At 31.7% G+C, this 27127-nt stretch overlaps 2 protein-coding genes and 1 long non-coding RNA gene across 10 annotated transcripts; 2 read left to right on the top strand and 1 right to left on the bottom strand.

Annotated features, from left to right (window-relative positions):
- The first annotated feature begins 3498 nt into the window (after positions 1-3498).
- LOC110649595 (uncharacterized) lies at positions 3499-12415 on the top strand. 3 transcript variants are annotated; one of them, XM_021804226.2, is made up of 15 exons: positions 3499-3891; positions 4936-5129; positions 5270-5384; positions 5495-5647; positions 6297-6401; positions 10246-10329; positions 10413-10528; positions 10620-10721; positions 10811-10924; positions 11053-11109; positions 11247-11313; positions 11397-11450; positions 11538-11612; positions 11695-11730; positions 11897-12415. In XM_021804226.2, the coding sequence occupies exons 2-15, from the start codon at positions 5110-5112 to the stop codon at positions 12008-12010; spliced, it is 1212 nt and encodes a 403-aa protein (XP_021659918.1). In that variant the 5' UTR covers positions 3499-3891; positions 4936-5109; the 3' UTR covers positions 12011-12415. The 3 variants fall into 3 exon arrangements, with proteins under 3 accessions (XP_021659918.1, XP_021659919.1, XP_021659917.1); XM_021804227.2 differs by having other exon boundaries at positions 4923-5129; positions 5273-5384; XM_021804225.2 differs by having other exon boundaries at positions 4923-5129.
- A 68-nt stretch (positions 12416-12483) lies between these two features.
- LOC110649594 (uncharacterized) lies at positions 12484-22071 on the bottom strand. Of its 6 annotated transcripts, XM_021804224.2 has the most exons (9): positions 20970-22071; positions 20010-20065; positions 19843-19925; positions 19588-19666; positions 18287-18397; positions 16536-16645; positions 14180-14263; positions 13482-13519; positions 12484-12844 (listed from the first exon to the last, which is right to left on the bottom strand). In XM_021804224.2, the coding sequence occupies exons 1-9, from the start codon at positions 21943-21945 to the stop codon at positions 12774-12776; spliced, it is 1608 nt and encodes a 535-aa protein (XP_021659916.1). In that variant the 5' UTR covers positions 21946-22071; the 3' UTR covers positions 12484-12773. The 6 variants fall into 6 exon arrangements, 3 of the variants coding, with proteins under 3 accessions (XP_021659916.1, XP_057996663.1, XP_057996662.1); XR_009146020.1 differs by lacking the exons at positions 12484-12844; positions 13482-13519; positions 14180-14263 and adding exons at positions 16737-16834; positions 17765-17910; XR_002493785.2 differs by lacking the exons at positions 12484-12844; positions 13482-13519; positions 14180-14263 and adding exons at positions 16737-16834; positions 17765-17872.
- LOC131175937 (uncharacterized) lies at positions 16032-18628 on the top strand. Its single transcript, XR_009146021.1, has 2 exons — positions 16032-16380; positions 18298-18628. It is a non-coding gene; the product is annotated as an uncharacterized LOC131175937 (long non-coding RNA).
- Positions 22072-27127: the final 5056 nt, after the last annotated feature.

The raw sequence follows: 27127 nt of genomic DNA, 5'->3' as shown, positions 1-27127 counted from the left end.
AATTGAATCGTAAAATTATATATATATATTTTAAATATAACTGAAATGAAACTGGTAAATTAAAAATTTTAAATTAAATTAATTTAATTTAATTTAATTTTTCAATTAAAATTGATGTATGCTCAACCTTACCAAAGCCACAGTCAAGCAGAGCATATAAAGTTTAATTTTAATTTTAAATCTTCTATTTCCTTAAAAAAATTATTTAAATCCAATCGGTACCATATTTATTATTTTTGTATTTTAGAAAATTTATGCGAATAATTATAAGAGATTTACGAGTATTTAAGGAAGAAAATAAAAAAGAAATGAGAGAAAATAAATTGAGGGACTTCAATGAAATTGAATTTTAGATCTCCTTGATTAAAACTTTTGGACAAATGGATTGAATGATAATTTTATATTTAATAAAGGCGAAATTATAAAACATCTCCTTCCTTTTCTTTTCCCCTCACGTAGGCCCTATTCTCCCTCAAGCTCTCTCTCCATTCGGCTTTCCTCGCTTTCCCCTCTCCTATCTCTGTCCACGGCCCCAGTAAATCACCAAATTGTTCCCCCACCTCCGGTAAGTCCCCCCATGACACAAGAACCCATTATTGCCAGCAGGAATAAAAGAAACAGCCGAGAACCTGGTTAGACATCATGTCGGCTTCAAAACCTGAACCATCCTGCCACGGCGAAATGAAATTTTGTAAATTCTATCGCAAATAAAATTTTAAATATTTTAAATTTTGTAAATTCTACACAATAATAAAATAGAGAATATATATTGAATTAAAAGAAATGAATTCCAGTGATTTTTTTTTTCAAAATAGTAGTATTTCACTTATTTTTATTGTAAAATTATTATGAGAGTTATTTTATATTATGGTCATGGAGTTGCTCTCAGCAATATATTTGTATCAAATGTCATCATTAATGAAATGCAAAATTCATGGTAGGAAAAAAAAAGGTCTAACTCCCTATTTTGTTATTATGTCATAGCCTTTAATCCCATTATTCCTAATTACTTTGGTCCCTTAACTAAGTTTTAGCTTTGGAAAGTAAGTGCATTTATATTTGTATCAAATGTCATCATTAATTAGGGGAGAGCAGTTTTCAGTTTAAACTGAAAAATCGAATTGAATCTATTCAATTCAGTTCAATCGATTCGATTTTAAAATTTAATCGGTTCGATTTGGTTTATAATTTTGATAATTTTGATTAATTGGTTCGATTCGATTGTTTTTATAAAAAATAAAAAAAATCAAACCGAATCGAAATTATTAATATATATAGAAAATCAAAGAAAATCGAACTAAATTGAATCGAACCGAACCAAAATCAAAGAAAACCGAACTGAAACTTAAGATTTTTGAGTTTTGATTTCTTTTTTTTTTTATTTTTATGTTTTATTATTTAGATTTAATGTTAAAAATATGAAATTTTATAAATTTCGATTTGATCGGTTTAAAACTAAACTAAATTGATATTTATCGATTCGATTCGATTTGATTTTCTCTTATTAATCGGTTTGGTTCGATTTTTAAAATTTTTTATTTTTAATTTTCAGTTTTATCGGTTCAGTTCGGTTCGAAAACCGAACCGACCATTTGCACACCACTATCACTAATGAAATGCAAAATTCATGGTAGGAAAAAAAAAAAGTCTAACTCCCTATTTTGTTATTATGTCATAGCCTTTAATCCCATTATTCCTAATTACTTTGGTCCCTTAACTAAGTTTTAGCTTTGGAAAGTAAGTGCATTTATATTTGTATCAAATGTCATCATTAATTAGGGGAGAGCAGTTTTCAGTTTAAACTGAAAAATCGAATTGAATCTATTCAATTCAGTTCAATCGATTCGATTTTAAAATTTAATCGGTTCGATTTGGTTTATAATTTTGATAATTTTGATTAATTGGTTCGATTCGATTGTTTTTATAAAAAATAAAAAAAATCAAACCGAATCGAAATTATTAATATATATAGAAAATCAAAGAAAATCGAACTAAATTGAATCGAACCGAACCAAAATCAAAGAAAACCGAACTGAAACTTAAGATTTTTGAGTTTTGATTTCTTTTTTTTTTTGTTTTTATGTTTTATTATTTAGATTTAATGTTAAAAATATGAAATTTTATAAATTTCGATTTGATCGGTTTAAAACTGAACTAAATTGATATTTGTCGATTCGATTCGATTTGATTTTCTCTTATTAATCGGTTTGGTTCGATTTTTAAAATTTTTTATTTTTAATTTTCAGTTTTATCGGTTCAGTTCGGTTCGAAAACCGAACCGACCGTTTGCACACCACTATCACTAATGAAATGCAAAATTCATGGTAGGAAAAAAAAAAAGTCTAACTCCCTATTTTGTTATTATGTCATAGCCTTTAATCCCATTATTCCTAATTACTTTGGTCCCTTAACTAAGTTTTAGCTTTGGAAAGTAAGTGCATTTATATTTAATTTTTTAAGTTTGTGGTTAATTTTTTAAGTTTGTGGAAATTATAGTTATCATCAATACATTTTTTAAATATTTATTAATGATCTTTAATCTAATTATATTAGAGTCATTTCATAATCATAAAATATCTTTTAATATGAATGAAATTATTATTAAAAATATATATTTTTTAAAGCTCTATTTATTTTGTGAAATTTTTTTTTAGTAATTTTTTTTTTATATTTTGTAGTATTTAAAGCATTCAAGGAAAATAAATTAATAAAAAATATTTTTTTATTGAAGAGAAAGTCACTTTAAGAAGTTTTTTTTTTGAATTTTGATAATTTTAATAAAATGAGAATATTTATATGTTTATAATATAAATATATATAATTAATTTAATATTATAATTAAATAATGAAAATATAAAAATTATTTTTTTATAAATTATTTTTTATAAAATAAAATATGACTTAAATATTAAAACTTTATTTAGCAATATTATATGTTAGCTATAACTTTCAGCTATTAATTTATATAATAATTTAAAGTAATAAAAATAATTATTAAATATAAAAATATTAATATTAAAACGTTCACTCAATTTTTAAGAAAGATAATATTTTATAAATTATTCTTTAAATATTATTATAATAATCTATGCTTTGTAGAGAAATTCTAATGATAATTATCATTTTGAATCAATCAAGCAAGCAAGTGGGCAAGATTGACCGACCAAAAGTCACAATTCAAATTATTAAAAATAAAAGATAAAAAGAAGAGAAAACCTAAAAAGAGACGGATTCCAAACACTATCTTCCAAATCTCAATCACAAAGCCATCCTTATCATCATTTTCAAAAGTTCAAAATCTAAACCAAAACCAAGAGAAACCATATTCCAGTCCACTAACTTACATATGAATCTCTCCTCCACATTTCACACGTGTCCTTCTCCAGAGGTCCCACAAAGCAGATGAAAAATGTCAAAACTCAGTTTCAGACATTAACGTGTTAGCGTTATAGGGAAACAAATCCAAAATGAAAAATAATAGTAACAAAAATGGGAACTAGAAATTATTGCATTCAAGATTTCAATCTCAATAAAAAAAAAAAAACCCACCTGAGACTCAGAGAGAATTTCAAGGACATAAAAAAAAAAGAAAGGCAATAATGGAGTTTTCTTCGAAAATCCAACATTAATTTTCCCTCTGCTTCTGCCTGTGTTTCTGTTTTCTTCCTTCCAATTCTCTCGTTTCAGTTACAAAGAAGCTGCCAATTTTTTTTTTGTCAAAAACGAAGCTGCCATTTGGCAAACACAATCTTTGGTCCCCAGCTACGTTCTCCCTGTTTCTGTTATTATTTTAAGCATTTCCCAGATTCAAAATCCTCGCCTCTGATCTCTCATTTTCTTTCTCTTCAAGCAGAGGAATTCCCAGATACAGAATTCTCATTTAGATTTCACGTATGTTGATTTTCCCATCTTGGAAATTTCTTTCATTTTCTTGGGTTCGCCTTTCTTTCTGTTTTCCCATGTAGAATTTGAATATCTAATCTGAAATTAGGTCATTTGTGGTTTCTTTTGTTTTCAGGAATATCTCTTTATGGTATTATTGTTATAAGCTGATAGTTACGCTTTTTTTTTTTCCCCTCAAAATTTAGTGCTTTTTTTTCTTGCATGGTTTTTATAATATGCTCTGAGTTGAAGCCAAGATGATTGCTTGTAATTTGATACTTATGGTTTCGTATGTTTGTACCTGATATTTAGATAAGAACATTTTGTTCGTTATACATGGAAGAATAGTTGTTTCTATCAACTGGGTAAATTTGAATTCGGTTTCATGTTTGGAAACGGTTGAAATTTTTTGGTATTTAAGTGCACATATTGTGTTTGTTGGTTGTATGTGGTGCACGCGGATTATCGGTTAATGGGATTCGTTCAAATCTTTTATTTTTGGTAATTTGATTCTTTTGTATATTTTTGAGTTTTAGAAATTCTTTTTCTATATTAGTTCGTGGCATTTAAAAAAAAAAAAATCTGTAACCTCAAGAATGTATGTGAGTGCTGATCTTTGGTTGGAAAGATGAAGCATTTGAACTTGTTTATGTATGTTTAATAGCCTAAAAAGCATATTCATACTCATTTAGCAGTTTGCAAGGCTTGCATATGTGCTAGATGCAATGTTTTGTTTTAGGCTGATTTGTACCATGAATGATAAGCCCTGGGCAAGTTATATCCATTTCCGTGTAAACGACTTTTGTGTGTAGAAATGCAAAGCCCATCAATTCATTTGTCTATACCTTATAATTGAGAAAAGAAAAGGAAGTCAAGTTCATGCTAGGAATAATCAGGAGAAATGAAGTTGATATACTCTGTTATCTTGCATTTAGTAGAGAATAGAACTGCCTTTGTGACAATACATCAGTGAAGTTTTAGCATATAATGTTTTAATCGTTGTAGTAGAACCAAGGGAGCACTAATTTCAATTAATGCAGGAGATTGCCTCAGTTCTCTGGACTGTTATCTAAAAGCATTTCAGAGTTGGTCATATTCCCATGAAGGAGTTCATTTCATATGGAGGCTACTGAAAAATGCAGACTTGATGAGTGAGTGGAACAGCTATTTCTTGCTGGGTTTCATCTTGTATATTTTTGGTTGTAGACTCAGAAGATTTGGACTATAATGCGTCTTCCCATCCGTAGGTATGGTTCATTCCTCAAAAGGTTTAGGAGAAATGGTTGAGTCTATTTCCCTTCTTCAAATTAAGATCAAGTTAGAAGTTTAGAATTTTGATAACAATGAAGTGTTATCAATATGAGTGAATTTGATCTTTTTTGAGCAGCAGTGGATATACAAGAAAACCTAACGAGATGATGAGGCTTTTCATGACAACTTTTGTTGGAATTATTTTTGGCTTCTTTTTAGGAATATCATTTCCAACACTCTCACTATCTAAGGTAGATATATTTTAATCCTTTGAAAATCTATATGAGTTTGTTTCTCTCAATTTGCTTTCAATGTCACCTAACACAGTAATGTTATTTTATGATGTTTAAAAATTTGGTAGATCAATCTTCCATCCAGCCTATTTCCTTCCATTGATCTCACGTATATTGAGGACAAGTACTCTGGTCTTTCAACCCAAGCACTGTTCAATGCTTGGTCGTCTCTAAAGGGCAACAAAGCCAACTCTCCACTTCACATATATAATGATACAAAGGTATGTAATCTTTATTTAATTATACTCATTCAGTTTGCCTCAGTTGCATCCTTATCTTAAAATCCATTATAGTATTGCATACCAATTGCAGCTATTCTTTTCTTAATTATCAATCTTAACTAGTTTTATGCAAGAAAAAACCTAAACCATGACTCTATTTGTTAACAGACCCAGAGTTTGGTACGAGTAGTCGAGTAGCTGAACAACTGCAAATTAAGTCATCTTTGAGTCTGTTGTTTTCACCTGAGATACCTTTGTTTAATTACTTTCATTCACTAAACATTTTTAGAATTTGATGATCTTGCTAGTCCTCTTCTAAATTCAATTGCATCTAAGATTGCCCTCATTTTTTTATTGTTAAAATGGGTTATCAAGCAAGCAGATATTGTCAAAGTAAAAAGAATAAAATAAAATAAAAATTTGATCATCCTCTAGAAATATGGAACTCATGCTTTTTTGAACCTTTAGTGGCATCAAATTGAGAATGAGTTTCCAGTCCCAATACCTGTTGCAGTTGCCTTTATCCGTACCAAACTTTGATGTTATGCTAGTGTCATTGTCATCTTATCTGATTACCAAATACATTGGCAGCTTTATCCACAGATTTTATCTGTTAGTACTAATTATTATTCCTCTGATTCTGATTCAGATATGGGTTCCAACAAATCCTCGAGGAGCTGAGAGATTACCTCCTGGTATAATAGAGTCTGAATCAGATTTCTACCTCCGTCGATTGTGGGGTCTGCCTGAAGAGGTGCAACTCACAACTTGACTTGATACGGAAGGCATATTTTAGTTGTAACATCATATTAAATATTTGACAATCAGTTTTTTTGATTCATTTAAATCTTCTAGTGGCTTGATTTAAAACTGCAAGGAAAGACACAAATATGAACTTTTGAGTGTCATGAGTCACTAAAGTTTGACCACGTGAGGAATAAGTCACCTAGGTAGAACTTACCATTGAAAATTGACTTGCAAGGGGAGGGTACCTAGGAACTTATTAACCTTCTACCAAGGTTGTTTCTTAGCAATGTGAGATACGCCACGCTTGGAGAATTAGTGTCCTTATTGGTCACAGCCATGTTAGTCATGGTCACGTTGGTCATAGCTGACACTTTACATGTCGGATTAACTATCCTTATACAATGGGCCCAGGCCACTACTCTGTGAGCCTCCACTCTGAGTGTCAAGTCTCACAAGATGAGGTTGGTTCTGATATCAATTGATATGAACTGTTAAGCACCATGAGTAGCTAAGGTTGAACGACGTGAGGAATAGGTCGCCTAGATAGAACTCACCCTTGAAACCGACTTGCAAGGGGAGAGTGCCTAGGGACGTATTAACCTCTCACCAAGGTTGTCCCTTAGCAATGTGGGATCGTAATAGACACATTTGAGTAAGTGATACATGACTGCTTGTTCTAGAGTCGGTGAAAAAGTTGCTAAGGTTTTTATAGGGAGCACAAATATAAAGAAATAATGCTTGATTTTGAATTCAGATTAGATTATTTGTTGAAACATGAGCAATATTTGCATAAGAATGAAGACTAGGGGTGTAATCGAACCGAGCCGAACTGAGCTTTGGCTTGTTCAGGCTCGAGCTCGAGCTCGATTCGAGCTTTAATATTAAGGTTCGAGCTCAGCTCGTTTAAATTTTATTAAAATCAAGGTCGATTCAATCTCAGCTCACTCTAGCTCGAGCTCGGCTTGTTTAAATAATAAACAAGCTAAGCTCGAGCTCGACTCGTTTAAATAATAAACAAGCTAAGTTCGAGCTCGAGGTCGAGCTCGAGTTCAGCTCGTTTATAATTATAAACAAACCCAATTTTAAATAAAAAATCGTAAATATTAAAAAAGTCATTATAAGGACTTCAATAAAATTTTAATTTAATTAAAGTCTCATTAAGACTAATTTCAAGTTTTAAATCACATTAAGACTCAAAGAGGGGTTCTCCTTTTATAATGAAGCAAATCCCTTCTGCTTCACCAAAACTTCTGATGTGGGATAAGAGATGTGCACTTCAGCATTTGAAATGATTATATATCATTTAAGCATAATTAGTTTCTATTGAAAATTAGCTGTTGTCCAGTAACAGAAGATGAAGTAACCTGTTTACTTCCTAGGGATCGAATCCCATCTTTGTTGATTTGTTTTTTTCGCTTTTTTTTATTTTGCATTTTTTTTTCATTTCCATCATTTTTATTTATTGTTCTTTATCTCTTTTATATTTTCTTAGTTTCTTTCCTTTTTATATTCTTTTAGTTTATTTGTTGAAGTACATGTCAACAAATTCCTGAGTTCTATTCTTATTCTTTTTTAATAAAATTTAATTTAAAAATTTACTATATAATATAAATATGTAAATTATTTAAAACACTTTTAAGGTTTCATTATTATTATTATTATTATTATTATTATTATTATTATTATTATTATTATAACTTTAAATATTAACTCTTATTGACTCAAATGCTAATTAAAACCTTTAATTATATGTATAACACGCCAAATACTAATAATATATTACTCTATGATTAAATCCTTTTATTTGATTTAAACTTTATTATTATATTACAATAATATAAAAGAAGCATATGTGTGTATGTATGTGCATGTGTGTACATGCTACATATTTAATTTTTAAATATCACTTGTAGTATTTATGGTTAATACACACTTAACACCTTTTATAATTTATTCCAGTATAGTTTAATTAGTTTTTAAGGACTATATAATTGAAAATTAGAATGTATATTATATAATACGCTAATACACTTAAATATATATATATATATATATATATATATATATATATGTATAATCTATTCATCTATTATAATTATTTTATACTATCCCTCACCTAGTCTCTGTCTTTATACATACTTTCTCTCAGTTTCATCCTATATATATATAAAGAGAGAGTATTGATTAATGTTTTCGCGCTAAATTGGTTGGATGAAACTGAGAGAAAGTATGTATAAAGACAGAGACTAGGTGAGGGATAATATAAAATAATTATAATAGATATATATATATATATATATATATATATATATATATATAAAGAGAGAGTATTGGTTAATGTTTCCGCACTAAATTGGTTAGATGAAACTGAGAGAAAGTACGTATAAAGACAGAGACTAGGTGAGGGACAGTATAAATAATTATAATAGATGAATAGATTAGTTAGTATTAATAGAAAGAATTAAGGGGAGATTGTAGAGAAAGAGAGAGCGAGTAATAATAATAGTTAGATAATTAGTGTCAAACTTGAAGTTTAATCTTTTAAAATTTTAAAATTTAGAGAGAAAAAAGAAAAGAGTGAGAGATAAATGGGTTCATATTTTTAAATCATATAACTACCACCAAGCTATATAGCCTGATTTTCTAAATTTATTTATCATATAAAAATTAACTTTATTTTTTATAAAAAATTAAATTTATATTAAAAAATTATTTTATAAATACACTTTTTATTTTGATTATATTATAATTTTATTTAATAATATAATATTTAATAATATATTTTTTTATATTGAGAGCACATATTTAACATTTTAATTCTATTTTTATATATAAATTAACTTAATCTTTATTAAAAAAAAAATACAAAAAAAAAATACAAATAACTAAATTTTATATGTTGATTATATTATAATTTTAAATAATATATTATTTTTAGAATAATTATAAATAAAATAAATATATTTATAACATTATGAAATATAATTATTAATATAAATATTTTTGTAAACGAGCTAGCTCATGAGCTTATCTACAAGCCTATTCAACGAGCCTGTTCATGAGCCTATTCAATGAGCTGACTTGTGATTTTTTAAACGAGCCGAGCTCGAACCAAATACTGCTAAGCTTGAACTCGGCTCGTTTATTAAACGAGCCTAAAATTCGAGCTCGAGCTCGGCTCGTTTAAAAAACGAACCAAACCAAGCTGACCTTTTATAGAGTCGAGCCTCGAGTAGCTCGCGAACAACTTGGTTCTTTTAGACCCCTAATGAAGACCTCAACCACCTTTCCTGCCCCATAAATTCCCACCACCAGCTTAGCGGTTCAAACTTAAGTCCTCTTAAGTTGGGATCCAGATTTTAACCATTTGGTTGTCATTTCAGGCACTGTTGATAGTTTGGGACGCCATCACCCAATTCTTATGGCATCATAATTTTCCTTTTTGGTTGGGTTGGGAGTAAAGTGGGGATTGGGGGTAGGAGGGAGAACGGGTTATGGACTTGAAATGAAGAAAGAGAAGAAAGTTTGAAATATTCTGTAAAGTACCAGAAATGGATACCAAAAATGTATTGTATACAAAAGGCATTTTAAAGAAGTTTGCAGCAAATTAATCACTGTTGCATCAAGCTATCCTTTCTTTTTCTTCTTTTAATTTTTTATAAGCAAAAATATGTGCATCAAGCTATCTTATTTGAAGCATCACATCTCTTCCTTTCAGCTGCTATTCATTTATAGGATTTCCACATGCTTTTAGTTAACCTTCAAAATATTAAAAATTTTTCCAATTTGACATCATGGTGGTATGTTCTTGCCTAATCTGGATATTTGGTTAATGGAGGTGGTGTTTGCAGGACTTGGCCACCAAACCAAAGTATCTGGTTACTTTTACGGTTGGTTATGATCAGAAAAATAATATTGATGCAGCAATTAGAAAGGTTTCTTTCCCCTCCCTTCCTCTCCTCTCTCTCTCTCTCTATTCTTGCTTTCTCATTTTCTCAATTAAAATATATTTTCACAGTTCTCAGATAACTTCACCATTCTGTTATTTCATTATGATGGTCGGACAACAGAATGGGATGAGTTTGAGTGGTCAAAGCGAGCCATCCACGTGAGTGCTTCGAAGCAAACAAAGTGGTTAGACTCTAGCCTAGCCTATTATAAATTTCAGAAACCTGAATGTATTGCAACTTATATTTTCTCATATGCTCTCTGAAATTTGCTCAAGGTGGTATGCCAAACGTTTTCTACATCCTGACATTGTTGCACCCTATGACTATATTTTTATGTGGGATGAGGATCTTGGGGTAGAGCATTTTGATGCAGAGGAGTAAGTGCAATTCACCTTCATGCTTAATTGAAAAATATTGTTTAAATAAAAAAAAATATATGTTGAGGTTCATTTCTTCACTGTTTCAGATACATTAAACTGGTAAGGAAACATGGTCTGGAGATTTCACAGCCTGGTTTAGATCCTGATAGAGGGACAACATGGGCAATGACAAAGAAGAGAGATGACTCTGAAGTTCACAAGTATGAACTCCTTAATCTTCTTCTCAACTCAACTCAACTCAACTCAACTCCTTAATCTTCTTCACTTGTTAAATTATCTTGTCACTTGTGGCTTGACTGCTCCCTTTCGTTTTCCTCACATCCTGCAGGGATACTGAAGAGAAGCCTGGTTGGTGTACTGACCCGCACTTGCCACCTTGTGCAGCGTATGTAACAATAATAAAGTCAATGTTATGTGATTACCAAGATTATTCAAATTTCATTTTCCTTATCACTTCTGTAAATGTATTTAGTAGTTAGGATTGATTTTCAGTACATCTTAATCTAAATACTTAATGATCAGATTTGTTGAGATTATGGCGACTGTGTTTTCTCGGGATGCATGGCGTTGTGTTTGGCATATGATTCAGGTATGGAGTATTGGAATTATGCATTCTTGTGATTGCCACTCCAACTTCTCTAACTAGCTAGTCTAAAATTTTTCCTATTTCAGAATGACTTGATTCATGGATGGGGTTTAGATTTTGCTCTGAGGAAATGTGTTGAGGTCAGTAACCACCTTCTTCTTCCACATTAACAACTTTCGCTGTCCACCTCAATCACTTATTAATTTTGTTATGTTGCTTGGAAACAGCCTGCTCATGAGAAAATAGGGGTCGTAGATGCTCAATGGATTGTTCATCAAGGTGTTCCTTCACTTGGGAACCAGGTAAACCCAAGTCATTATCTAATACAAATAGTTTTGTTTGATGTGGAATATACTTTAGTCATCCTTTCTTTTTTTTTGACAGGGGAAAGCAGAGAGTGGTAGGGCACCATGGGAAGGGGTATGCAATAAGTTCTTTACTTTCATTGCGTGCTAAATCTCTCTCTCTCTCTCTCTCTCTCTCTCTCTCTCTCTCTCTCTCATAGTAAGACTAGTTAGCATTGATGATGAATTTGCATAGTCACCGTCAATGCGAAGAGCTTTGAAGGTCTGATTTTCTTTCTCAGGTGAGGGAGAGATGTCGAAAAGAATGGGATATGTTTCAAAATCGAATGACTAATGCAGAGAAAGCCTACTTTCAGGCAATGGGAATTGATCCTGCCAATTCAACAACTCGTTAGAGGGATGGCAGTGATGGCTACAAGAATATTTTATAAAATAACCACATCTAATCTACTTGCAGAACTCACATCCATGTTTATGCAGTTTCCACAATGATAATGTGTCGTGGCTGGTTTAGTAAGCATATATCCCTGTTTCATATTTACCAGTTCTTTCACTGAAAATTGCAATGCTTCATTCATTTTCTGTATTCATTAACGTAATTTTTTGTGGCCTTCTAAGTGTCTTTGTTCTGGGAATCAATCCCCATAGTTCATATCACCTGTAATTGTGAACAACCTTATGGAGTTATATTTACTATTTAGGTGTAATGGAAGAGCTGACCTGTAGCCTTGAGCAAATTAACTAGACAAATTTATGTATTCTGATGACTCGGGCAAGAAAGGTTCAGAAGTTTAAAATCATGATCTTGGTAATGCAAGAACAGAAGGGTTATTTCCCCATGATGGCTCGTAAGTCAGCTACTCGAACGTACACATTAGAATTTCTATGCGCCATTTCATTTCTAGAATAGAATCTACGGTTTCACTTTAGCAAAGTACAGCCCTTGAAAATTCTGGGAATTGGCTATCAAAAATTTGCATAGAACTAATCTGCAGAGAGAGAGTACCAAAAGCCTTTAGCTTACCAAAAGCCTTTAGCTACCTATCACTGTATCAAATTTTTATAGTTTGTAATGAATGAAATGAGGGAATGATGTAACCACCAACAAAAATGTACTGAGCCCCAAAATTTTTCGGGCCAACTTATTGCCACAACCAGTTAGAAATAATTTTTTGTTACTGCCTCTTCCAGATCTTTGAAGTCCCAAGCGTCATCTGCCAAGTATTCTCCTGTAAACAAATAGAAATGTCATCAGTGTATTATTATTTTTGTCAAATATTGTAATCTTTTCCCAATTTCCTTGCTGAATGACACACCTAATTGAGATTTTAAGTGGCTCCCCAAAAATTTGTCATTTAAGTGCGCAAAATAGAGACACTTCCACTGATTTTTATCCAATTGTGAATGCAGCACAAGTATCAATAAATTATTTAATTACTCATGGTCTCTCTCTCTCCGGGATTCCTTGCAAAATGATGATGAAATAACTCAGATTAAGGCTCCTTTTGTTTTGCATAATATATCTTATATATGGAAAATGATTTCCATGCAAAATGTTTTATAAAAAATATTGTCCATAAAAATATTTTATGTTATTTGATTGTAATGTTAAACTAATGGTTGGTTTGTGTTATTTCATGTATGTACGAATGTTTTCACATTTTAATAATATTATCAAAATTTAGAAAACGAAAAATGACTTCCTCTTTTAAAAAAGAGGAATCATTAGTTTTTCTTTTGACTAAGAAATATCCATTTTCCTTTGAGCGTCCCAAACGCTATAAAATGCAAAAAATATTACGGAGCCTAAAAACTTGATCCTCTCAGTCCTCACTAAGAATTTCAAGAATGAGGAAAAGGCCTTACCAATTGAATCTCTTCGAAGAGAAGTTAAATGAGCACAACTGCAATTGAAAAGTCAAATTAGAAACAATATCAACTCAAATAGAGAATGAGAAAACCAACTTAATAGCAGAATATTTTAATGCTACACTGTCACAGCCTTCAATTGCATTCTTCAATGGTGAGCAAAATTTTAGAATTAAGGAGTAAAGTCCAGTCTCCTTATTCCTAAGTGTTGCTGAATCAGAAATTTTGACAACTATGCACAAAATTTGAAGTTATGTTGCATCTTGGATAGGCAAACATTTAAAATTCTCAAACGGTTGCAAATTCTTATTTTGATGTCATAGTTTAACATCTTTGAACATTTAATACAAGGCAAGCTAAATTCACTTCTTACTTCTGGTCTCACTATGATCCAATTTCACTCACAACATGCACTTGAAACCATCTGGTTATAAATCTATTAATATTAGGCGGGAAGCCAAAGATTGTCAGTAATTCCAGAAACCCAAAACTACTGGCCACAGGATACAACTCAACTCAACTCAACTAAGCCTTTATCCCAAAAATTTGGGGTCGGCTATATGGATTCGCTTTTTCCATTCTGAACGATTTTGAGTTAAATCCTCAGAAATGTGTAATGCTTCTAAGTCATGTTTACTGGCCACAGGATAAATTAATAAAAAGCTATCACTGAATCAAGGTGAAAAAATGTATACCTGCCAAGAGCCTTCCCAAAATCTGCACATAGTGATCGGATATATGTTCCTTTAGAGCAGACAACTCGGAAAATCAAATTTTGTCTGCAACCACCACATAAACTCAATTCAAGTCCAATTATGGCTGCCTAAACAGTGAACCTATAATTTCCAGAAAGCTCTTCCTAACATGAATTTTTAATATCTAAAACAGAGTCTATGAAAGCATAAGTTTTCCAATTTCCATCACCCAAAGCACATGGAATAAAAGTGCAGAAGAGTTTAAGAGGATCAAAGAAATAAATTTTAGTTAATTATGTAATAATTCCCAAAGTGGTGACATAATGGACAATAAGTTAGCATGACAATCATTTGGTTCAATCGTATGTACAACCACATTTAGTCTCAGTGGCTTGAACTCTAACCTCCAGCTCACGTCACCTTTAAGCCCAGGTATTGTTATGCCACTGATCATTGATCAGGTGATATGTATTGCGTCTTGTGACTATCATGTAACATCAGATTTTGCATTGCCATTTCATGGCTTCTAGTTTTTATCAGATAAACCGGTAACCAACCAAAAATGTCGAAATCTTAGAAAGAGCTATATTTTGTATATTGTCAGAGTACCAAGCAAAGGTTTCTATTTTGAACAGAGGAATGGCTATAAGTTAATCACAAAGAGAAAGAGCATAATCAATGATGTCATATTGACAGTAACCTATCCTTTCTGATAAAAGGAATATTTAACTTCAACATAATATACATATTACATGAGCAACAGAGCATACATGATCAACAGCATACATGTGGAACAGTATATCCAAGCAAAGCCACATCCTGGAAGTTGAAAATCAACCACCAGGCATTGGCACACCAGCTTTGAAAAGGTGAAAAGGTGGTATAAGAAAGCTTGTTAGAGTGCTTGGGGGAAATTCATGACACTTATCAAAGATAGTATCAATCTAATATGCTTCCAGCTTGTATCAAAGATGCGTCCAACAAAGTGGCATCAGAGCAAGGTGAAAAGGGTGGTATAAGATAGCTTGTTAAAGAGATTGGTCTGTTGAAGAGAATATCCATTGAAAGTGTTTCTCCAGGTTGGGAAAAGAGATCTGTTGAGAGGGTCATTTGCATTTAGAATCTCCAAGTTCAAATCAAGAAGATAACCCATTGAGAAAGCGAAGAAGACAAGAAGAGTCTTCCAAGAGAGAAGGGAAGCCGAAAAGGTCTTCCGAGAATTAGTAAGGGTGTAAAGAAATCCCCGAAAAACACCAAAGTGTCAAGGAACAACCAAGTGAATAATGGAGATTGAAGTACCAATTGTTGTGACCATCCCATTCAAAATGATACTTAAGGAATTACTTGAAAAGTTTAGATTGCCACCAGCAATTTATTCGTATGAAAAAGGTTGTACAGATCATCAAACTAGTTTCCTAGTGAGAATAGATTTTGAAGACAAATTTGAAAGGCATACGGAATATGGGTATAAGGCCTATACAAAGAAGGATGCTGAGAATGATGCTGCTCTACGCATGATAAGGCATTTCAAATGGTTTCATAATGTCATTATCAAAGACGTGAATGAGTGAGAGTTGCACGAATTAAACAATTTTATTGATGACTTGAATGACGCCATAAAAAAACTGAGAATAATGCGTGATGAGCTAAAGAGAAGATTGGAGGATCGAGAAGCTGAAAAATCGAGCTATCGTGTGGTTCAAAGATTAGTTGCTGTAGCTCGTGAATTTCCCCTACATTGTAGTTCGAGCAATCATCATTTAGTAATATGAAGAGAGATTTAAATTTATGGGGGGATGTTGGAAGTATAAATTTAATATTAATAATAATAAGCATGTGTTGATAAGTGTGTGGTGTGCTTAGGAAAGTATGAAGTGTTTAGTAAATTGTGTTACATTAATATAGATGCTAATAACTAGAAGATTAAGTTCTATGTATCTAGTATGAAGTGTCTACTATATAAACCCCTATGGTATATGTGTTCATGTAGAGAGAAGAAAAGAATAAGAAAGAGACGTGTAGAGAAAGTAATAGACATATCAAGTATTCTCTCTCCCTGTAATTCCTTTGTTTATCCTGTTTATCTTGTTTATGTGTTAATCCTCTCCGAACAAAGTAGTACAAAGTAGCATCAATCCAATACGCTTCCAGCTAGTATCAAAGTTGCATCCAACAATTGGCACACACAGATGAACAAAAAGGTGCACATTAAGTATACCATATATTTACATATTATATGTGTATATAACATGTTTTCACATTTAATTAACAAGAGGAAAAAATTGAAGATGTAGCTAGTGGCTTGTGCGTAGGAGTGTACTTGTGCTGATATATATAGAACAGAAAGCAAAAGAACCTGTCCTCTAAACTTCGCTGTATTTCGAACTGAAAAATTGAAATTCTTCTGGGTGAAAGCTCAATATTTTCTCCTCGTCTAGCTTTCTCATACATCTTTTCACCTCCAATCTATCACAAAGTGGAGAAAGTTTGAGCAAGCAAACTAATAACACATAACAGTGTTTTTGAATTCAAATATGCATGCATTTTAAAGTACAACCTCCTTTATTGATCCACATCTGGATCTTAAAACACAGGTTGAACTGCTTTAGAGAAAAGCATCAACTCGTTGATTTTCCAGAAATGGGTGAAAAGCAGCTATCTCCATCCAAAAAAAAAATTACAAAATCAAAATGCAGTTTCAATAAATCAGCAATGCCAAGCAGAAATTATTTGTCTTTACAAAGATTTTTTTTTTAATTTTTTGATACATTGAAAAAAAATTCCCCATTACTCCAGACTCCCGAGTTTCTGAAAGGAACATGTCAACTATAATTCTAACAACAATGTGTCAACCCAGAATTCAGAAGCCAAAGCCAAGTTTAAGAGACTAGACCGACAAGCCACAATGTACCTAAACATAACTTTAGGGTGAAAATAGTCACATTTGCAAAGAATACCAGTCTCAGGTGCCCACATTAGATAAAACTGAAAATTTAGAACCTAATTGGCAATTTATCATTACTCTTAGGTGTAAGTTACTGTGAATACTGACTGATATGGGATATATTAGGTGTGAACAACAAAATCTAGAAGCATAATTAAAGAAGTGGATCACCAAAGTTTCACCCGAGTTTGTAACTATTAAATAAGAACAGATAATATGCCTATTACGTTCATACCCATAATAGTGTGTATAACTGTAACAGATAATCTTAATGCTTAACGTCACCATTTATTCCCCTATTTACATGCAAAATATTTCAGAAGATTCCTTTCTCTTGTATGTATAATTGTTGAGTTGAATGGTTATTGTATGCATTTATGTATTTGAAAATCATTTGGTTAGTGAGTTCTAGTTTCAAGTCTCGGACGTCTTAGTATCTAAAATCTGCTTTTCTTGCTTCTGTTCCCTTACAGTAACAGGGATACTAGGGTAGACACAGATAATACGAACTAATTTGAGGTACAGGTTCTCCCCATGCTGGTACTCGTTCAAGTAGTCGGTTCTGCTACAAGAATTAGGAATTAGGTTGACAGTCTTATAGTAGTGGAATTCCCTTTCTCCATTTGAGAGAGATCCTTGACCTGAGCTCTGAGGCTTGTGGTATATTTCAGTTAGTACTCGTATCAAGCTGTGGTCTCCACCTTTTTATCTCCATTAGTCTAGCTAGAGATGCACTCCAATAGAGCATTCTACATAGAAGAAAGCCACAGCATCATGATACCGAGTCCTGGCAGAATTAGAATGTAAACTTCAGGGTGCTTCTTTCTTCTACTTATAGTTGTGGATGAATAGAAGAAAGGTGGACTATATCATCAACTTATTCCATTTGTCTAGGAAAGCTAGCCATGCTTTATGGTGAATATGTGATTATGAGTTGTTAAGAATGTGAATAAACAGAACATAATCACAGAAAGTGAATAAAAGATATGTAAATTCTAAAATGAAAAAGTGACTCACTACAACACTGTAACTGTAGTGAGTCACTATGCCTAGTAGAATTCTTATTTATTTTGAGGACCACATGCAAGCATCTGTGAACACAGCTATACATCATTGGCTACCTATCCAGCATGGTCATCAGCTAATGTAGCAAAATTTCTTACTTTGATGGCAGAGAACATTGGAGGAACTTGCCATATTTCACCACAAAAAGAAGCAGCAGCTTTCCTTATGTCCACATCTTTGATGTGCTCCCAAGGCTCACGCTGGATAACCTAAAAAGGGCAGTTTACAAATAAAGATTTGGATGATGCATAGAAGTAGATTCAAGATACAACATCAAATTCAAATTTCTATGGTGTCCAACAAGCAACAAGATGATGTTAATGAAGATCTAGTGCAAAAAGTTTGAACTAACATGTAGTGCTATTCACATTCCACAAACCTTTCAATTTTATGCAGTGACTATATCGCCGTTGTATTAATGGATCAAAGATTTTAAAACAGCAGAGACTCTAGTGAAATAGCAATTATCTATTTATTCTAAATATACTCCAAATTTTTACTTCAATTTCCGTTTTAATTGCACACTATCCAAGACTAATGCATGACTAATAAGCAATGGATTCTATTTCTCCGATTGCAACCCCAAAACCAAGCATGACTTTGGCCATATTGTGGAGGGTATGGATGTAGATTGAAAATGTGGACTCCAGATTTGGAAGGAATTTGAAGCCTGTTGCCATCACTGATTACATTTAGCTTTCTAAAGAAAATGATGATATCTTATGATACTGGGGGCAGTGTTTTCTGATATTAGCTATCTCTAGGATCAGGTGATCAGGACTCTGGGTCACAAGGGAAAAAAAACACAAGGCCTGAGAATCACTAGAAGGAGAAGCCAATTTTTTGTGAATAGGGAAAATTTTCATGTCAACACTGAGAATCACTAGAAGGAATTGCAAAGCATAGTTCTAATAAAATATCGGCCATAGAGAAAAGAGTGAAGAACGGTCCCCACTCCCCAAATCATTGTGATAAGAGGTATCTAAATCTGGAAAGCCAACTGACCTGAGTGATAATAATGCAAACTATACAATCTTGATTTCACTGACAAAAGGGCAATATTGGCAATGCAAAAAACAAAAAGTAGTAGAGCGCAAATTAGATTTTTGGGGCGCACTGAACTAAATTCTCCAATGCTCTTCCATTCAAGCTGGTAGCTATTGGTCAGCTTATACTCAATCTCAATGAGCAAAACACTAGACCCTCCCTCCTAGAATTTATACTAGGTGTTTCAATATGAAGGATGTGCCTTTTTCCTAATACAGGACAAGACAGCATAATACACAAATGTCTTGGTTACTAATGCTTCAAAGTAAGAACAAGTACATTGAATTATCATACAGCATTTGACCAGAAAATAACAATCATCAGCTTTTATTCAAAATATATATAGACACACCGGTGAATCAGCATCCCAAGTTGAAGTTGCCTCCCCTAAACGGAGAACTCCACTATAACCCTTAATCATTCCTTGATATCTGCATATAATATAAAAGGTCTTCAGAGATGTAATAGAGAAAAAGTTATAGTCTTTAGACAACAAAAGGGATGAAAAAAAAAAAAAAAGAAAAGGGGAGGGGGCCATCGGGGGGCGCACTGCCTCTAAACTGAGATTAATAGCTAGTCTAAAAAATTGGTTTAAATTCAATATTACCTTTCTACCAACTTAGTGGCTTTACCAACACATACAATCAATAATCCAGTTGCCATAGGATCAAGTGTTCCAGCATGCCCCACCTTTAACCAAAATAAAAGAGTTAGACAAAGCTACACCTGTAGTGCAGAAGCAATTGCACCTGTAGTGCAGAAGGGGGAGGGGACCTTTTTCACTTTCACCAGGCGACGCAGCTTTCCACAAACTGTAAATGAAGTCCATCCTGGTTTGCAATATCATAACATTACTTTTTGGATGAACAAAAACATCAGAGTTGTCATTTTTTATATTTTACTTTAAACTTCCAAGAAAATCTCAGCTACAGGAATTTGGAAAGATTTCAGAACCCTGTAAACAGTCTAGCTAAAACTTTGTGGAAATCTAACCCTAAAACAAGCAAAATGTAGGATAGAGATCCATATAGCTGATCCCAATAAGATTGGAATTGAGCCTGAGTTTACTTGATAAAAAGAAATATTGCTATTCTTAAGTGAGAAACAAAGGGGTATACTATGGAGTTTTGGTTAAATTAGCTAATAATAACATGTATGATAGTCTGCCTCATATGCATTTTATGTACTCTATAACAGCTAGAAGCTCATCTTTCCTTTGCTAGTAAATTCTGCTGATTAAATATCAAATTTACAAACATAATTCACAAATACTAATATTCCATTTTTTTATTGATGCATTAAAAACTTCTTGCAGACCCACTTTCCCTTAACAAATAAAATGCCACATTTTCTTATACAAAAAAGGATTATTTTACTGATTAAGAAGTTGGAAGTAAAAATTTAAATGGGATATACATAATGCTAATCCAAATTCAACAAATTATGAAACTAACAGTGAAGGAGATTGAGAAAATTAAAAGGCTGGCTTTTTTTTTTTTAAATGGAAGCTTGGCATGATTTTTTTTTTTTTCCTTTTGAGGAATCGATCAAATACAGGCACTTCACTACAGCAAGTGTTTATTTTTTTGTATATCATTTATGTGTTGTGTACAGACTGTTAAGCATCACAATACATTGTTCCCTAAAGATCTCATAATTCCAAATTTTTTTTCCAGTCAATAAAATGCACACAAAACCATCAAGTCCCACAATAGAAAAACGCTAATAACTGACCTTTAGGCTTATTCACCAAAACCACAGTTCCATGAGGACCATCCCACGTAGGTGGAAGCTCAGTGCTTCTTGTAACAAGATACGGTTCTCTATTATCAACTTCATTATCCTTACTTGGAACTTTCTTCAAACACTTGAAGAACTCCTCCACTTTTCTCTCTGTGATATCTTTATTTGAGTCCTTGGCTGAATTTGTCTCTATCTCACCCTTCTCTTCAAAGAACACCAACCCTCTATCATCTTGTTGGTCTACAACTCCATTATCTCTCTTCTCTGCCCTCTTACCACTCCTACTACTCTTTGCTATCCCATTTGAATTCATATTAGAATCTTTAGGATCAATGAATGCCTTATCGAAGCATTGGTCAGGGAAATACTTCTTCTCCAACTGATAAACCATCTTGTAATGTTTATCTTTTTCCCATGGATAAGCAAATGTATCGTAGAAATACAATTCCTCCTCTCTCTTATGTAAACTACGAAAGTTCACAACCTCAGGCTTCAATTCTACAAAGCCCTCTTCATTCTTTCCACCATCCTCATCAGAATCTGACCCATACATTCTTTTTCTCCTCTTGTTGTAATACTTTCTCTTAGACTTATCCATCTCTACATCATCTCTGTCCACAGATAGCTTCTGCTCGACCCATGAATCAAGACCGAGTTCTGAATCAGGAGTTTGGGGTGATTCCGGCTCTGGTGAGCTATAGGAGTCGGATTTACTAAGCCGGGTGGGTCTGCGACGAGTTTGGGCAGGTGGGGGCTGAGTTGGGCGGTTGATAATCATCTCGTACTGAAGAGGGTAAGGAGAAGAAGTGGAGGAGAACCACCTCAATGGAAGTGAGAAGACCAATTTGTTTAGAGATTTGGGTTTTGAGGAAAAAAGTAAGGGAGAGGGAGTGAATTTCATGGTCGTTGATGCCGAGAAAGCCATGGGTTTTGGGTGAAGAAAGCGTAGAGAAAGAGATTTAGCCATTGATGATCAGATGTTTCCCGTTGTTAATATTTGGGGTTTAAGCACGATTGCAGACACTGACCTTGAAGCCCAATCCTGGAAAACTAGTAACTGTTGCCTGTGACATGAGCTAAGCTTTGGACACACCGCTGAATCTTTACTTATTTGAAAGGATAAATTACAGAATAGTCCCTGATGCTTGCCAAAATTTACACTTTAATTCCTTTTGTTGAAAATAAAATTATTTGATCACTCGTAAGAAATTAAAAATTAATGATCTATCTGTTTTAACTTTTCATTTAAGTAATAAAAAAATGGGCGTAATTACATAAAAAGCTAAATTTTTAAAAGATGTTAAAATTTTATTTAATTTTGATCAAGTACCTTTTGTTTATAATTAACAATTTAATATTATAATATTCATCAATTTTACTATAATTTCATTTTAATAATAATTGAGCCTTAAATAATAATGAGATTTCTTAGTAACAAGTAAAAAGAGTGTATGACTAAAATCATCTAATTGTGAGTGAAGCACACTAAAGATTACCTCTAAGTTCGTCATTTGTTATCCTAAGTTTAAATATTAAATAATTATGCTTAAATTTATGTCTATCAATGGCCCCTTAAACCTAAATGTTGTGTTTGTCACTACATGTACTCCCTCTACTTCCACTCAAGGCCCACCCTTCCACTTTTACACAACTTTTGCTTGCCATCCACCACTACTCTAACTAACCATTCCACTTTGGATTCATAACACAAGGGAAGAAATTTAAGTTTGCTAAGTGGGGTTGGGAGCTTTTAATTTAATATTCTTTAAGTATTTTTTTTCCTCAAATTTGTGTATGTGGGTTCTCTTCTTCTCTCAATACTAGTCTCTTTTTTTGCATCTTGTATTTTTTTTTTATCTAAATTTAGATTTTTGTTTGTAGCCCTTTTATTTCAACCTCTTGGAATTCATTCTTTTTGGAGTTTATTTGTCTATTTTAGATGTGAGCACTTGATTAGTTGGATTGAGTTATGACTTGAATTTTTGTGGTTTTGTTAGCTATGGTTGTATGAAGAGAAAGAAGGGATAGAGACAAAGATAGAAAAAGGCAAAGAGCACAAAGAGATGAGGAAGGAGAGAGGTTTAGAGAATGAAGGGAAAAATAAGAGAAATGAGTATTTTTGACATTTTACATTGTTGTCCCACAAAAATGGAGTCCAATAAAAATGAATTAGACTATTCTACATTTTTCGACTATTGATTGAAGCCTTATGAAAAATCTATAGCTATGCACTTCTATACATGTGTTAATAAAATAAGCATATATATATATATATATATATATATATATATATATATATATATATATATATATATATATATGTATGTATGTATAGTAAGAAAGCACAACAATAATAACAACAAAGTAGAACACCAATATTAAAAAAATATGCTATGTTTTGGGTCGCAAAACAAGGTACAACAAAGCTCTAAAGATCACATCTTACACAAAAAAAAATAATAATAATCAACTTTGTTCAAGCATCAATGATATATAAAAGGCCTTCACAATGAATAGGCAAATATCCAACAAGTAAAACAACAAATATACATCAATGTAAGCAAGTTAAAGTGTTCAAAAACAAAATGAAAGAGGTGAGAGAAACAAACAAAAGGATTTATAATAGCAAAACACATACTTTAGATCCTAGACTTTGCTTTATATTAACATTAAATTCTTGTACTTTGTGCTCTATGTTTTAAGCCCTTAAACTTTCAAATTTATTGACATTATACCTTTTTTAATTGAGAGTAAATGGAAATCTATCTTAGCAAATGGTAAATCCTTTTCTCTTAAACAAACAGATAAGTGTAAAAAAAAAAAAATAAAGTAGCTTTTATTTGTTTATAAAACCTAAAAAACTACTTCATCATTTTACAAAATTAGGTATTCTCTTGAGAAACCCTTACCCATTTTGAGAAACCAGTAGCTAATTGATGGCTATACAATTAGAGCTCAATAAATGTGTAAGGGGTGTAGAAAGGTGTTGCTATTGGATATCCGTTTGAGGTGAGATACTTTTATAAGAGACCTATTAAGCTAAAGACATCATGGACAGATAAAAACCCGGCTAGGAGGTTATAGAGTTGTTCATATCAGGTACACAAGATTCTTATGCATTGACCTCAAATTGAAGAATAATGTGGCTAGCTTGGGTAATTGATTTGGGAAAATGATTTTGGCAAGTTATTCGGGTAATTGATTTGGTTACTTGTTTCGAAATTCATGTAAATGTAGGGTAGCCATTATGATTTTTTTAGGTGTCATGATGAAAGATTCAATGATTATCTTATAATGTTTTTTAATAAGATGAAAAGGGATGTTACAAACTTAAAGCATGAGTTGGAACAAATGCAAGAAGGCCCACCATTGAATTTTGTATCTCTTTTAACCAATGTTGACAGTACTAACTAAGATTTTGGAGAAGATGATACTCAAGAGTACTGCTTGATTAACAAATCCTAAGAAAAATCGATCGCTAATTTCTTCACAATTTTCTTGCTTAAATAGGGGAGAGAATCAACAGAAAGAGATGTTGCATTATAATGGTCTTTTTAGATGGTTTTATGTATGTTTTTTAGGTTTATAGTTCTACAATTTTTAATTTTCTCTCTCTTAAATGTGAATGGTATCTATCATAATCAGATTACTTTTTCCCTTCAACTTGCTGCACACTGCGAATGAATGACACACACAAAGAGACAATTTAAAAAAATGGTATAATGTTAACAAATTTAAAATTTTAAGGGCTTAAAATATGGAACACAAAGTATAGGAGCTTAATATTAACATAAAGTAAAGCTCATGAACTTAAATATGCGTTTTGCCATTTATAATGGTACGATACTCATTGCCTAGCCACTCCTCAAAGTACCTCTCAAAGGATCCCAACCTCCCTACCCGAAATAGCATTGCCCTTTGCCTCCTCCATAGTCAATCAGAGACCAATGATATGCCAGTTGGGAAGCCTCTTATGCTGCCTGCAATTTTGGTCATGGGTCTATCCTTAAATTCCTTGGTTGTTGACTTGAAGTTAAAGTTTCAATATTTATGGCTCAACGTCTCACTTCTACATTAACCATGATAGTGTCAACTAAGTCATGTATCAGTCCCAGAACTTCGTTGAAGGGAATTGATAGGATTTCAAACATTTAAGTTGGTTATGCATTAATTTGTATGGGGTGCATTAATTCTTGATCTCATGTGGTTTTTATTTAATTTTTACTCCATACTTTTACTTTATTTATGGGATAATTTAAGGGGAAGCAAAGGGAAGAAAATTATTGTTGGTTGTAAAGTTGTATGAGAGACATGTGCAATTTGATAGTTGAGAAATATGTATTGAAGAATAAGAGAGTGCGAATTAGAGAGACAGATAAGAAAGAAGAGAGGGACAATGTGTATTTATCAGAAAGTCAACTAACAAAGGTAAAGAAGACCTTTTCAAGAACAATATTGAAATTGAGATATTTTTGTAATATAAATGAAAGTTAAGAAGCAAAATTAAATTAATAATTTAAATTAAAGAATGAAAATTTAAAATTACTGTAAGATGTAATAATATATGAATAATAATTGTTGTTGTGAAAATCAAACTGATCGGTCAATTTAAGCAGGAACTAAGGGCGAGCAGATTTCGGTTCAAACTGAAAAATCGAATAGAACCGAGTCAATTGGGTTTAATTGGTTCGGTTTTAAAATTTAATCGGTTCGATTTGATTTTATTTTATAAAAATTTTAGTTATTTTGGTTTGGTTTGATTTTAAAGAGAAAAAAATTAGTTAAATCGAATCGAACCAAATAGTAATTTTATATATTTAAATTAAACCAAATCGAACCGAATTAATTTTTGAATTGATTTAATTTTATGGGGAATTTATGAATTATATATATATATATATATATATATATATATATATAGAGAGAGAGAGAGAGAGAGAGAGAGAGAGAGAGAGAGAGTTTAATTTCATTGTTTAATATTTATTAGGTTCAAACCAATGTCAAAATTAGACTAAATAACATGAAAATCAAGTCTAAATTAAAAAATAATCAAAAATCAAAATCGATCAGTTTGAACCGAATCGAATCGAAATAAAGCAGTTCGATTCGATTCGATTTTTTATCAATTTCGGTTCGATTCGATTTCTAAAATAAGTAATTCAATTTTTATAATTTAATTTGGTTCGGTTTGAACCGAATACTCAACCCTACCTGGAATTGGATCAATAACCAATTTAATTTTAATTAAAAGCTCTTTATTTTTATGAATCGGAGTTGATTCGATCGAACTGGCGAGGACTAAATCTAAACCGGTTGGACCATCATAAAAAAGTTTAAAATTTAAAAGTTTGGTGTCAATTGCCCTAAACCTCTAGAATTCTAATTCTCTCTATATATATACATATATATAAACTAATTTTCAATTAAATTAAATTATATTATATTAATATAAAGTATTTAACAACTATTATTATTTGACAATTTCAAAGAAAATTAAATGTTTTTTTTTTCAAAAATGGAAAACTAAAGGTTTATTAATTTTATCAAATTGCTACTTTGAATGATTAATGTAATTAATTTATTATTATTGTATTTACTTGAATTATTAACTATTTTTAATTCTATAATCTTTTTCTGTCATAAAAAGTATATAAAATTTTATCTTTATTATTTTATAAAATTTTAATATATAAATTTTACTCATATAAATAAATCTATCATTACGAAAATTTTATTCTAAGTTTTTTATCATAAAATATTATTACATAAAATTTAAAATTCTAATTAAATATTTAAAATATTTTTTAAAATAAAATTAATATTTTATTATATATTACAAAAGTGTGTAAACTATAAGAAAATAAAATAAACACATAAAAAACTAATATTTATATAATTTATAATAAATATATTAATTTATCATTCTCATTTCCCCTCAAACATAATGTAATATATTTGTTATTTTTTATAATAAATTCTACTTAATAAAAAAAAATAAATTTTCATTTTATAAAACAATATTTTTTCCTCTCTAATTAAAAAAAATATATTTCTAAATTTCCTTAAAATTTTGATTCATAAATCCAACTCTTTTACTTAATAATCCAGTTTTATCTCCATTAGAGCTTAACTCCTTAATATTCTACCTC

The sequence above is a fragment of the Hevea brasiliensis genome, chromosome 18 (assembly GCF_030052815.1).
Source record: "Hevea brasiliensis isolate MT/VB/25A 57/8 chromosome 18, ASM3005281v1, whole genome shotgun sequence".
NCBI lineage: Eukaryota > Viridiplantae > Streptophyta > Magnoliopsida > Malpighiales > Euphorbiaceae > Hevea > Hevea brasiliensis.
This window is presented reverse-complemented; position numbering and strand designations above follow the sequence as displayed.

Excerpts from the sequence above, each read along its gene's own strand:
- LOC110649595 (XM_021804226.2), top strand. The coding sequence starts at position 5,110 with ATGCGTCTTCCCATCCGTAG. Across the intron at positions 5,648-6,296 it reads ACATATATAATGATACAAAG|ATATGGGTTCCAACAAATCC; the intron begins GTATGTAATCTT and ends ATTCTGATTCAG. Across the intron at positions 11,731-11,896 it reads GTAGGGCACCATGGGAAGGG|GTGAGGGAGAGATGTCGAAA; the intron begins GTATGCAATAAG and ends TTTCTTTCTCAG.
- LOC110649594 (XM_021804224.2), bottom strand. The coding sequence starts at position 21,945 with ATGGCTAAATCTCTTTCTCTACGCTTTCTTCACCCAAAACCCATGGCT. Across the intron at positions 19,926-20,009 it reads GCCTGGTGAAAGTGAAAAAG|GTGGGGCATGCTGGAACACT; the intron begins GTCCCCTCCCCC and ends TTTTGGTTAAAG. Across the intron at positions 14,264-16,535 it reads CAGCGAAGTTTAGAGGACAG|ACAAAATTTGATTTTCCGAG; the intron begins GTTCTTTTGCTT and ends TGGTGGTTGCAG.